A 12,319-nucleotide genomic window follows, 5' to 3' on the forward strand; every position below is an offset into this window, starting at 1 on the left:
GCGAGCAAAGGTTCATCATGGAAAAGAGACTGATGGCCGTGCTGTGGGGTTTGCCTGCACAGTCCTGGCCTTTTGTCCTGCTGCAGAGCCACATTTTTTATTTCAGTTCTCCTGATTCCTCTGCCCTGTGTTCCAGTTGACTGACCTTGCTGAGCCTGGAGGAGAGTTCCCAGTTTAACATACCTGGGATCTGAAAATGGCCTGTCTGAGCAGCGGAGGAGCTGCCATGGGTTTCTCTTTGGGATTTCCCAGGTGGAGATGTCTGGGGTGAGTAGAAATTTCAAGAAAATGGCCAAATATTTCATGCTCCACTGACGCAAAATTTCCTGATGACAAGTATTTCTTTAGTAACAGGAGGAAGGTGATCCCAGAGCAGCTCTGTCCTGGGAGTGCAGCTTTATTTTGGTTGCCTCCTTTAATGCCAAGCACAGGGCAGGGAGGGACCACAGCTTTTCACTGCTCTCCTCCTCACTCCGTGTAGTCTCGGCGTTCCCTGTCGTATCCTAGGAATGACAAGCATTAACAAATAACACATTTATTTGTACTGCTACACATTTGTATTCTCAAGTGCTTGCAGGTGTGTCCGGTGCTCCAAATCCATCCTGTAATTTCAGATGCAGTTTTGCGAAGCCAGAGACACACCCTGGTTTGCTCAGTGAAAAGCAGCCACTGATCGGAGCCCTGCCCAGCGAGTGCCGGCGACTAACGGCTCGGAGGTGAGCGCCACCGTCACCATCTCCTCCTCCTGTACTAGGGGGAAGCCTGGCTTGATAGCACTGAATTAGCTAATTAACTAATTCTGAATTTTCTGCATGCAACTCTGTGCTTTCCCAGGTGTAGCAGACCTTCAATAGTTTTTCGTGTGCTTTGCGTCTAGTGTCAGATATGTTTTCTGAAGGGTGTGCTTGTGAGACAGTCACCTTTTAACTTTCCTACTTTTGAGTTTGGTTTTGTGGTTAAGAAATACATTTGATTTCTTTTCTTGGCTGCAACAAGGTGATTCCTTGCATCTTTGGGTTCTCCAAAGACCTTCACAGAAATGCTGCTGTTATTCCAAAGTCTGGGCTTCCTCCTTTTGGTTGGTGAGTATTACCAGGAGGGCAATGGGTGTCCTGGAAGGATTTTCCTTACCAGCAGATGTTATTGAGATAATCCTCAAAAGGGAAAATTGTGCTGAAAGACCATTGAACATTACTTTGGTGGTTGATCTGAATCCTCAGCCTTTAGTTATGTGTGTTTATTATTGTATCTGTGAATGAAAATATATTAGTTTTTGTAACAGACAGGGTGGAAAGACAAAATTGAAGTTCATTCTCCTCCTGTCATTGCAGAGCTGTCTGCTCACTGCTACTTTTGCTGGAGTATCCAGGTATCTCTGAGAAAGCACCTAAGAAATAATCTTGCCTGAATCTGCTAACCTTCTATATTCCCCTACTTTCCCTCCATCTGTTTTTTTGGTAGTCAGGGATTCTAGAGCAGGATCTTTGTTTCTTTCCAAAACTGTCAGCGCTTTATTCTACTTCACTCATCAGACTTGAGGTCATGTTTGCAGTGAATGTTGATGACAACAAAACATGAACCTGTAACATTATGAACAAGCTCCTGAGCCATCAACTGGCGAGCAGCTCCATAAAGGGACTGTTGCTTCGTCTGCAATGGCCAGTGCTATAGGAAGGAAAAAGAAATAGATAACTTTTCTTTCTTTCTTTAATTAAGCCCTTGTTGCTGTGCAAAACTGACCAATGTGTTGTGGACACCCTGATGAAAATGTGATTTTCCAATTTCCTGTACAAAGAGGGATGCCTTTGTCCGGCAGAAGTGCACAGGTTGCTTGTACGATAGTAGGTTGGGGTCGTCTCTGGTCTTGCAGAGCGAGAAGCCGCCCTTCCTCTTCCTCCTTCTCCTGCGGGGGAGTTTCTGAATGCTGCTCTTTTGAGTCAGTGAAACAATTTGCATGCTTCAGGTTTAACATGTGCGTAGGAGCTTTCTGAGAGTGGGGCCAAAGGGCTTGGCTGTGTGTTCCGCGGGTCCCAGGTGAGCAGGAAACGATTTTCACGGTGGCTTTGTCTGCAGGCAGGGGAGCATGGCCGTGGGGCCAGCGCTGGCACCAGCTCTGGTATGGTTTGGGTGACTCCTTCGGGACTTTCTCTAAGAGTGAAGTCAATGTGTGTGCAACCTGGAGGGAGGCGCTGCATTTGCCCAGCTCTGAGTATGTTTCCTTTGCCTGTTACTTAGCGACAGGTCTCTGTTAATTAAATTATTTAAAAGGCATAGCAACTAGTAATCGAAAAAGCTGTTATACTAGTTAGGGAGCCATCCCTTCGCCTTGTGGTATGGAGGAACCACTGGAGGTTGCTTCTGTGTTTTGGTTTTGGGGCTCAACTCCTCCACATTCCCTCCATGAGTCACTTCTGACCAAATATTTGTAGATAATGCCAATCCTGACCATTCTTCCCCCAGGGGTGATAAGGAGTGGATGTCATGGATGCTTTAGAGCCTTGGAGCCATCGTGCTGAGCCTGAGCTCTGCCCAGCTGCTCTGTGGGTGCAGGTGATGAGATGTGGATGGGGGTGACCTCTGTGGCCACCTCAGCCTCCTGTCAGCTGTAGTGCCTGACCCAAAGTCACTCTGACCATTTCCTTCTCCCTCTCATTTCATGTCGTGTTTTGTTGGATTCACTTGTTCTGTCCTGTCTGAAACCGGTGGGAAGTCTCTACCTTCCCCTTTTTTCTGTACACAGGGGATGCTGAGCTTGTCAGATTCCTAATCTCAAGTAAATAATACTAGTGCCAGGGAGATTTGAGTCTGTATATTGTTACTGATTTTCTAAGCTTGTGTTTCACCACCTTTCCAGCTTCATGGCATTGGCAGAGGAGATACATATTGCCATCAGGAACAATGTAAAAGTTGAGAAACAAGGAATAGGCAAGTGGAGGGCTTGTATGGACCTGCTGGGAGGCAGCAGGGATGGGTTGACTTCTCTTCTTTCACTAAATCCCAATCAAGCTCTTGGGCAGGACTGACCTGAGGGCTGGTGTGCACTGGAGTTACCTGTGTCCTCTGCAGCTCTGCAGCACAGCGTGATTTTAATCCAGTTGAGGACTTGGCAGGAAAATTGTATGAAATCCATCCTAGGCTTGGCTACAATTGACCTGTTGATGGGGATCCTGTAAGAAGGCTGCAAAGCTAAAAGCAATGTGGAAATACAAGCATGGTGAGCCTGGTCCCTGAGTGGATCAGTGAGCATGGGCTGGCCATGGTGCACGAGGGATACAGGACAAGGAAGTCCTGGAGGGAAAGACTGTTCTCAAAGTGTTATTTTTGCCCCTTTCACTGCTTTTTCCTCTCTGGGGAGAGGGATGCATGCAATCCCTCATGTCATCCAAGAGGCCACATTTCTGTCCTGTCAGACTGACCCAGGTGGACAGGGAGAACCTCACGTCTGCTCACCCGGTCAGCAAAGTCAAAGAGGAAGCAGCAGAAAGGTCTGACAGAAACGATTCTGTGAAATCTTGTGTCAGGAATGAGGAATAAAATCATGTAGCAAGATGAGTGATGTTCAGGGTCTGTTAAACCAAATACGGGCTGGACTGTGGGAATGAGTTTTGTCCTGGACTTGCTGCTGAAATTGTCTAAAATTGCACATTGTCTTCCAGGTTGGCAGGTTGCTGCTGCAGATTCTGCTGGGACATACCTGGTAAGACAAACTCATGTGTTTAAAATATGTGTCATCCATGTTATTACTTGTAAAGCGTGTGTGGGTTGGTGGTCAGTGTTTTGATGGGAAACCATTGCTACAAGCCAGATCTGGTGCATTGAGCATGGAGGTGGGTGGGAAATGCCTTTCCCCTGCCTGTCTGCAGTGCAGTGAGGGTGACATCCATCAGCCACACTGAAATCATCAGAACAGTCCATCGCAGTGACCCTCATCCTGATGGGAGCACACACATAGCCCTGAGCTTTCTGGCTGTTGGAAGTGCAGAGCTAGTAGCAATATAAATTTTGCAGATGGCAACTACCTTGCATGTCAAGAGGACACCTCTGGATCTTGGCACTTGTGTGTTTTCAGGCCAGATCCAAGTACAAAAGATTGCAGATAACTTGTGTGTCCGTATGCAATGGTCACTAATAATGCTGTGCTACCATTGTAATTGCATGATAAAATAATCTCTTTTCTCTTTTTCTCCCGGTGCAGTGCTCCAGCTTCCCTGTCAATGGTGAGTTTCTTATCACATATTCTCCATAGGGAAGATTCAGGCATGGTTCTGTAAACATATTCCTATAACAGTTCATTTATGTTTATCACTCTTTTTTTTTTTGGGAATCAGAATCTGCCGTGTGTGCTTCAGTGAAGAGGTATGTGAACCACCAGCAAATTTTCTTGGCACCATGTTCCTTGGGACTGACACTGGTTTGTCGGGGATGTCACTTTGGGTAGCAGGAAGCCTCTGAAACCACGTGTACCATCTTTCACCACACAAAGTCCCAGGGTTGCCTATGGGTAGGGAGGGCTCTAGTTGTGCTCCTTGAAACAGTGAAGGGAAAGTGCCTTCCTGGGGCTCTGTGCCTGTGCAGGACAAAGGCAGGCAGGGCCAGTCTCTGCTGTGTCAGCCAGCCTGACGGGGGGGATTTATTGCTCCAAAACCCTTGACATTAGTGCTGAGCTTGGCTTGGCTCGTGGTGGCAGATTATGACTCTCACAGGTCTGCTTCCAGCCTTCATGGAACTTATTTTCTACCAAAGCGTCAACAGTTGACAAGTATCTTGTCCCTGCTCCCAAATGGTGCCAGCAAGTAGTTCCCTGCTGCAGCTGAATAAAACTTCAGTGAACAAAAAGGTGGGCAGGGGTGTTCAGATGCCTTTTGCTGCCTGTCAGGGCTCAGGCAGCTCTGCTCCCTGCCCGTGTCTGCAGGTGTGGTGCTGTTGGAGTGCCAGCTCCAACCAGTTCAGCCCACAGCTCCCCACCAGTTCAGCCCCAGCTCCCCGCCAGTTCAGCCCCCACTGCTGCAGCTCTGGGGCAGCTGGCACTGAGGTGATGTCTTTGCTTTTTTCCCCCAGGGTCAGTCAAGAGGTGCTTCTCAAGGTAGCCCGTGGCCAAGCTTCCCCCTGCAGCCTCACTTTTGGGCAATACGCCTGCGCACAGGTAATAGCAGTCACCTTCTTCTCATGGGCTGGCGTGTTTTGTTTTCCTGACAATAGTGCAGTTTCTGTATTAAAAGCAGTCCCACTGTCAGCTGTGAATGGAGTGGCCAAAGCTGGTCTCCATGGGGCATGCTATCTTCTCCAAATGTCTCAGATGAGAAAGTGGGACAAAGGAGATTTCTAAAACAAACTGGCTCTTAGAAACTGGTATCATAATGCTGAAACAAATCTGTACGTGAGAATAACCCTGATCTGTCGGGGTAAACCACTTTTGAGCACAATGAACACTGATTGCAGTGTCATCTGGGGTATTTCAGGTTTACTTCCCTTCCTGCTTTTATCGTTATCTCTTAAGTTGCTGTGCTACCGCTAATTGCAATCAAATTGACAAAGATACGTACTTTCCTGTAAGTGTTTCTAACAAAACGATGTAATTTCTTCAGGTATTTGTTGTGGTTTTTGTTAATTTAAAAATGTTTCTGGACCAAGGAAGTTTCTTATGGAAGTTTCCACTTTGATCAAATGGCCATGTATTTTTGGTGGGAAACCATTTTGAAAAGTTTTTTAAAGCCACTCTTTGCCTGGGGGGGGAACACAGATTAGGTAACAGAAGGATCCCACATTTGGAACTGGATAAGTTTAGGCTTGCTTAAAGTCAGTGTAAGCTGAACTTGCTTCTGATTCTTCTGCCAAGAGGTTTCATCACCTTACGGTGCCGAATGCTAACGTGTAGCTGAGCTTGTGACACAAACCCAAAGCAAATTGCATACTGCAGCATCTCTAAATGTCACACACCTTTTCGTATCTCTATATGGATTTCCCTTTTCTTTTTCAGAGTGCTTGGCTCCAGGACCTTCAGGATGGTTTTCTCATATCCTTATATTCTTGCCTTATCCCTAAACCTGCCAGTCCTATGGACGCGGAATACTCTGTTTTGTTCTTTTCCAAGTATGATGCCAAGAAGCTTATAGCTGCCCTGACTATGTTCAGCCAGCGGGTGGGTATCACGTATCCAACTGTTTGTTCACCTGTGACATTAATGCCAGTAGAAGGCGTTAATTGACATTACCTTAGGGCACCATTTCAATCAACAGATCTCCACCAACATAGTAAAGTCCTGTACTGTTGAAAATAGCTGGGAAGATGGAAATAACATTTGTTTAGAAGTCTGTATTCACTTGAATTAATGTGTTTCTTCTCATCTCTTGCCTTCAGTTTTCTCATGTGCCTCTTTCTCTTGAGTGGAGCATGGTCTTCATTAATGGCCTGTGGGAGAAGATGTTGCAAATACCCAACGTAGACAGCCCGCCCATTTTGTCTCAGTGGGTCCATGAGGGGCTTCAGCCATTCCTGGTGGAACCCAAGGTCTTTGCTTGCCTCCATGCCAAAAACATCTTGTGTGAGACCTTTCAGAACATGTAAGTGCTGAACACAAGCGTTGTGTCAGTCCATTGTTGCTGAGATAGGAATGTGGCCCTTCCTCCAGCCCCTAAAGCGAGGGGCTAAACCATGTGAGCACCGGGAACTGATGGAGAGTCTCTGAGAACATCTCTCTAAGGCTTCATAACACACCTACTGACCCTGTAACTGCTCCTCGGCATCAGTCCACGTGTTGGTGGCTTTGAAGAGGAATATGATGGATAATATCAGTCTTCGAGGTTTGGCTTCAGCTGTGTTTGAGATGTCTGCCTTTCTTATCCATCTTTAGAGTCGCTGCCCTGAATGACATATATTCGGACCTTCCAGTGGAAGAACAGAGGAGGATTTACTCTGGAATCAAATACTATCTCACCCAGGATGGTAAATGACTTGATTTTTCTTTAGGAAACAAGAGAATGCTTTAGGCCACTGTTGTATGTTACAACCTTAGATGCCATCTCTTAAAGGGCTGAGGCTTCACTTTTTTTTTTTATAATTTATATTGTCTCTTCAGTGGAAATAGTCTGGCAATATGACAGTGATAAGTGGTATCAGGAATAATTTCCATGCCTGAAAGCTTTATTAATCCAGGATTTTTATAAATCAGCACAGTCAGTCCCATGCTGACTTACATCATGCGCAAATGGCATTTATGACTTTTGGTGTGAAAGAACGGGGCAGGATTTGGTTCTGAGACCTGAAGAATTCAGTCAGAAATTAGCTCACAAAGGGACCCAGGTGAGACACTCCAGACAGTACCTTGCATGCAAAAATTTTATGTCCTGCTAAATGTTTTTGTCCAATTTGGGGAAAGAAAGAGACCGGTGGTGACGTGGTGGAGGGCCGTGAAGGAATGAGCCATCTCTCCTGTCCCATGTGCATTTGTCATTTGAATGCACAAACACACGGATTTGAGCATAATGTGTGGCCAAAGGCACTTGGGGAGCTCTCTGCTGAGTTCTCTGATAGACTGAAGCCTGTTCCGCATTCAGAAATCTCCAGTCTCCACTGATTTCCTGATACAGTACGTCTGTAGTTTTATGGTGTCTGCCTGTTTTGCAGGATCAAACCAGAAATGCTACAGTGCAGCCATTCCAGGTCTGAATTCCACTGCATGGTTTGAAAATTATCTGGGATCCTTTCTGGAACATGCTACTGTTGAAGACGTGCAGCTTTTTGGTGATGAACCAACAGTAAGTGCAGGCTCATCATAATACTCTATGCCTGGGATGCTGTCTTCCTGCCCTGACCAAAATTCATGGAGATGCTGCTGACAGGAACATTTTTCTTGTTTATTTATTGTGAACAGTCACTTCAGTTCTTATTTTTTCACTGCATCATGATTTCTTGTGATAAGAGGCACTTGCACAGAAGTCGGTTTCACATGGGTAATTCTGCAGAAAGCAAACTGGAGTCAGTAAGAGCTACAAACCCCAGCTTTATCTCCAGACTGGATCGATGTCTGGGCCTGGTTTAGTGTAGACTGTACCAGGCCTGTGTGTGTGAGTGGTGCTGAAGGGGCTACATCCTTTAGCAGTTCTCCCACCTTTGTGCCTCACAGCAGTCAGAGAGAGGCTTACATGCCCTTGGAGTGCAAAGATAAATAAAACCAGGTACAACTGTATAACTTGAAAACAAAAAATAAATTTTGTCACAATCTTAAAGCCAGGTAAAAATATCCTTATTGCTTGAAGTGAGGTTTGTTCAAACTGTCCTCAGTGACTGTCAGGATTAAAGTATCCATTCTATTCTCTTTTTTTTTTAAATTTTTTTTTTCATGTCCACACCTTCAGCTTCGAAAATTTGCTGGGGATCCAGTCAATATACAGCTGATCAGCAACCTCACCCTGCTGCGGGAGACAGCTGTGTACTACACCTGGCTGCTGACCTCCACACCTGGTTTTCCCTTATCGAGGTATGGGACCTGACCTGAATTCCTACCTGACTTACGGTTTCTCATGGGACTGTGACTTAGCAAATGTTTGCTGAGTGACGGCTCTGATGGCTGCTTCCACGAAACATGTAAAGCATTTTTCTGTTCCTCAAATCATTGCATTGCACTTGATCTCGGGGAGGGCCAGACCACAAGTTCCGTGTCTTGGGAAATGACTGTCACACCGTGCCAGCCACCAACTAATGACCAATAGCATGTCTTGCATGTTCATGCAGTTTTGCAGGACACAGCAGTACTCTCTGTAAGCAGGAGCATCAACATCATCAGAGCTAAAATGAATCAGCAGAAATGTGCACTGGAAAAGAGCATTTTTGTAAAAAGGGAAAAGGTCTGGCAGAGCCACTGTCTGTCGCACTGGCAATTTCTTGTTTCCCGCCTGCAGTGTCCCAGACAGATTGGTTTGCTACCTGAGCCCCTCGGCAGTGAGCAACCTGAGCAGAGATGACGCTCTGAGCTTGGCCCAGAGGATCACTAAGAACTGCCCGTGGAACCTGGCACACAGAGGAATAACTAGGGAGCGAGCTCCCTCCTCCCTGCCCGCAGAGGAACTGCAGGTAATCTCCTCTCCAGCCCCACCACGGAGCTCTTCATTCTCCTGGACAAAATTTATGAGGGCTGAGGATTCAGCTTTCATACCTCCTCTGAAAATTCTCAGGGGATGAATGCAGTCTGTCACAGGCTTCATCGCACAAGTTGGAGGCAGAATGACTAGTGATTTAAAGTGTCCAAAGGCCATAGGATCCAATAAGCTCAACTCATTACTCCTCTCATTCTCTTTTCTTTCTGTGTGGGACTTTTTCAGGTTGCATCCTCTTTGGTGAGAAAGTTTGAGCATTTCTCTGCTGAGATCCTGCGTGCACTGGGCCAGGCTGCGGTTGGGCTGTCCGTATCCAACATCCAGAACAACGTCCATGATAAGGACCTTGAAGCATCTATTCCTGCCCTGGGTGAAGTTCGCGGCTGGAATGCTGATCAGTCCAGCGCTATTATCAACAAACTGCTCAGCTCTGGCTATCAGGTACGAAGGATAAGTTTCACAAATGCACCTCACCCCTGGTATAGCTATTATAGCTGCAAACAAATGATATTTGGCCCTTCACATACTCATGCCTGTGTGCGTTACCTTTCAGATCCTGGATGGACAGAGCCTGGCAAAGCTGGGGAGCTTGGTGGCTGGTCTCAACAGCAGCACAGTTCGAAATCTGCCTCCAGAAGTCATCTTGGAAGCCATTAAATTGCCTGAGTTTGTTCAGCAAATGGCGACCCTGCCCTCTCCTCTGAAAATGGCATTTGTGGAAAAGGTGAAGTTGTTTTTTTTTTCTCTTCAGGCGTCATAAATTAGCAAAGCTCCAGTGAGTCCCAGCTAAGAACACTGGTTACCTGGGGCCAGGCATTGACACACAGGTGCACACCCAGACCACATTCCCTTGGTGGGGGGGGGTTGGCATTGCTAAACAGAGTGTGCAGCAGGACAAGCATCTCAGGTCTCTGTCACCATGTCCTTGGCTGCCAGCCAGCATGTCCAGCTGAGCCTCCTGGGGAGGAGGGCAGGAGAAACAACTGTTCTATGGGCAGTCCTAGAAACTGCTCCCTACTGACTTGATGAGATGCTCACAGGGAAAGGTTGTTGTCATGGTTCAGAGTGAGACCCATGTGAGATGTGAAGGCACCTTAGAAAATAGCTTTCAAGCTGGACTGATCCTTCAGCAGTGCAGAATTTCATTCCTTCATGTGATTGTGTAGGATGTGGACAGCTCTTTGCCTTTATTCTCACTGACTTTAGCCTTCAAGCTGCATGTTTAGCATTCAAGTTTGTTGGTATTCATCCTACCTCTGGTAGGAAAGACTCTGACCTGGTTTTGGCACCCCAGGCCCTGCCTGTAGCATGTCCTGGCCCAAGAGGGTTGCCAGGGCTCTGTGTGAAGCATTAGAGAAATAACATCTCATTTACCGCGGCATTGTTCTGCTGTGTGCCTTCAGTAAGCTGAGACATTGTTTGGGTTGGCAGAGAGGAAAGACTTATCCCTCCTTTCTGGCCGGTTAAACATTTTTAGGGCATGAAGCCAGGAGGTGGGGAACTGATAAGAGACAGAATTGTTCCCATTCATCAGGACCCTGGGTATTAGGTCCAAGCAGCTCTCCTGGTCTGATGAATATGTCAAACAGGAAATATTTGATAGCGTTAGGTCTCTGAGAAATGCCCAGATGATCAGCAGGGGAATTTTCCTGGCTCCTTTCCAGTTTGTCATTTCTCCTCCAGCACTTGTTTCTTTTAGCCACAATGTTTGAATGATACGGTTGGTTTTTTTTTAAAGATTTCCTCCAGTGTAGGCCACCCTGCTGACCTGGTTAAATATATTCCTGATGATCTGGCCAGTTACATTCCAAAATCATTGCTTGTTTTTGGGGAAGAGAAGCCCAGCGTTCAGGATTTCAACAGTAAAATGTGGACCCGAGAACAGGTAATATGCCAGTGGCTTGTGCCCTTCCTACCCCTCAGCATCAGCCTTGGACTCTCCAGAGCTGTGAGTCTGCTCTGAAAATGCAGGTGGATGTTGCAGAGTAGCATTGTAACCACTGACACTCTGGCTTTGCTTCACAGGCTGCCATGTTCTTCAATGATGTGATAAAGACAGAGCCTGACTTCACCAGGTAGTTTTTTCTTATCTTTTTCCATTTTCCATGTTTGCTTTGATTGCAATTTTTGTGTTTTCTTTGGTTCATATGGCAGACCCACCATATTCAATCCATAGCAACAGATGGGAAATATCATGCAAACCAAAACACAGGTGTGTAGTACCAAGATTTACCAGGGTATCAGCTGTAAAATACACCCCAAAGCAACCTTTGCTTTCCAAGACGATGCTGCTGGCTCAGGCTGTGCCTGGAGCCTTGCTTCTGACTGCCTCTGTGTTTGGAATCGGAGAATATGTCAGTCTTCCACGGCACTATTTCAGGGATTAGATTTTGTCAGCTCTCGTATCTGAGATGAGAAATTATGAAAACCATTATATGTATCTGGAAAAACAATGGAGTTGGCATCAGTGTCCTGCTGATTTCACAGTAGAAGCTTTTCCATATAGAAAGCAATTGAAGTTTTAGGACCTGCTCCCTGAGCTCTCCCGGGCTGTGCAGCCGGTGCTCAGTGCTGAGGATCTGCACAACTCCACTGCGCTTTCAACGTGTGGCATGTACTGAACACTCCTGGAGGAGACTAGTCTTATAATTCAGGATACAGTAATACTGCTTAGGGAGAGTTTGTCCCTGCATTTCTGCTTCCCCTACGAGTCTCTAGATAATATTTATCTGACCAGTGATGGCTTCTTGATCTCTCATATTCATCAAGACCCACAATTTTGAGGGAAAGGGAGAGGTTTATGCTTCCTGTATTTGTTGTTACATATATGGGAGATCAGCACTGAATTTTCTCCCGAAGTCCTCACCCCTCTGATTTACTTTCTGTCAATGTTCAGGCTCTCCCAGTCGGTCCTCCAAGGCTTCACCTGTGCAGCTGCACATGAGCTGGATGCAGAAAGCCTTCAGGAGCTGGCCAAAGCCATGAAGGAGAAGAATGTTGAGCTAGGAGAAGACCAGGTCAGTTTCCATATTTCGAAATGTGGTGTTTGATGTTGACGTGAAGATAGCGATGACGATTGCTCAACCAGGACAAAAACACTTCCAGCTTAAGGGACTAGAACAAATGTGACTGGTCCTGGGTCTCCATCCCACAGTTCTGAATCCCCAAAGAGAGAAAGTTGTCAAAACCCAGTTGACTGGTTTCTCAGGACCTAAAACCTATGATTT

At 46.3% G+C, this 12,319-nt stretch overlaps 1 protein-coding gene across 2 annotated transcripts in view; it reads left to right on the plus strand.

Moving 5' to 3' along the window:
• Positions 1-12,319, plus strand: part of LOC136108732 (mesothelin) — a 32,929-nt gene that overhangs the window by 13,566 nt on the left and 7,044 nt on the right. For both annotated transcript variants that reach the window (XM_065850838.2, XM_071815201.1), the window contains 18 exons: positions 137-267; positions 615-716; positions 997-1,082; positions 3,657-3,697; positions 4,196-4,217; positions 4,329-4,356; positions 5,059-5,143; positions 5,978-6,139; positions 6,358-6,560; positions 6,851-6,942; positions 7,624-7,754; positions 8,355-8,476; positions 8,898-9,069; positions 9,318-9,533; positions 9,646-9,816; positions 10,831-10,977; positions 11,118-11,167; positions 11,989-12,109. In XM_065850838.2, coding sequence (XP_065706910.2) covers positions 1,040-1,082; positions 3,657-3,697; positions 4,196-4,217; positions 4,329-4,356; positions 5,059-5,143; positions 5,978-6,139; positions 6,358-6,560; positions 6,851-6,942; positions 7,624-7,754; positions 8,355-8,476; positions 8,898-9,069; positions 9,318-9,533; positions 9,646-9,816; positions 10,831-10,977; positions 11,118-11,167; positions 11,989-12,109 — 1,806 coding nt within the window. In that variant the 5' untranslated portion in view covers positions 137-267; positions 615-716; positions 997-1,039. The remainder of the gene's footprint in view (positions 1-136; positions 268-614; positions 717-996; positions 1,083-3,656; positions 3,698-4,195; positions 4,218-4,328; positions 4,357-5,058; positions 5,144-5,977; positions 6,140-6,357; positions 6,561-6,850; positions 6,943-7,623; positions 7,755-8,354; positions 8,477-8,897; positions 9,070-9,317; positions 9,534-9,645; positions 9,817-10,830; positions 10,978-11,117; positions 11,168-11,988; positions 12,110-12,319) is intronic.

Source organism: Patagioenas fasciata, chromosome 15, assembly GCF_037038585.1.
Source record: "Patagioenas fasciata isolate bPatFas1 chromosome 15, bPatFas1.hap1, whole genome shotgun sequence".
In the NCBI taxonomy this organism is placed as follows: Eukaryota; Metazoa; Chordata; class Aves; order Columbiformes; family Columbidae; genus Patagioenas; species Patagioenas fasciata.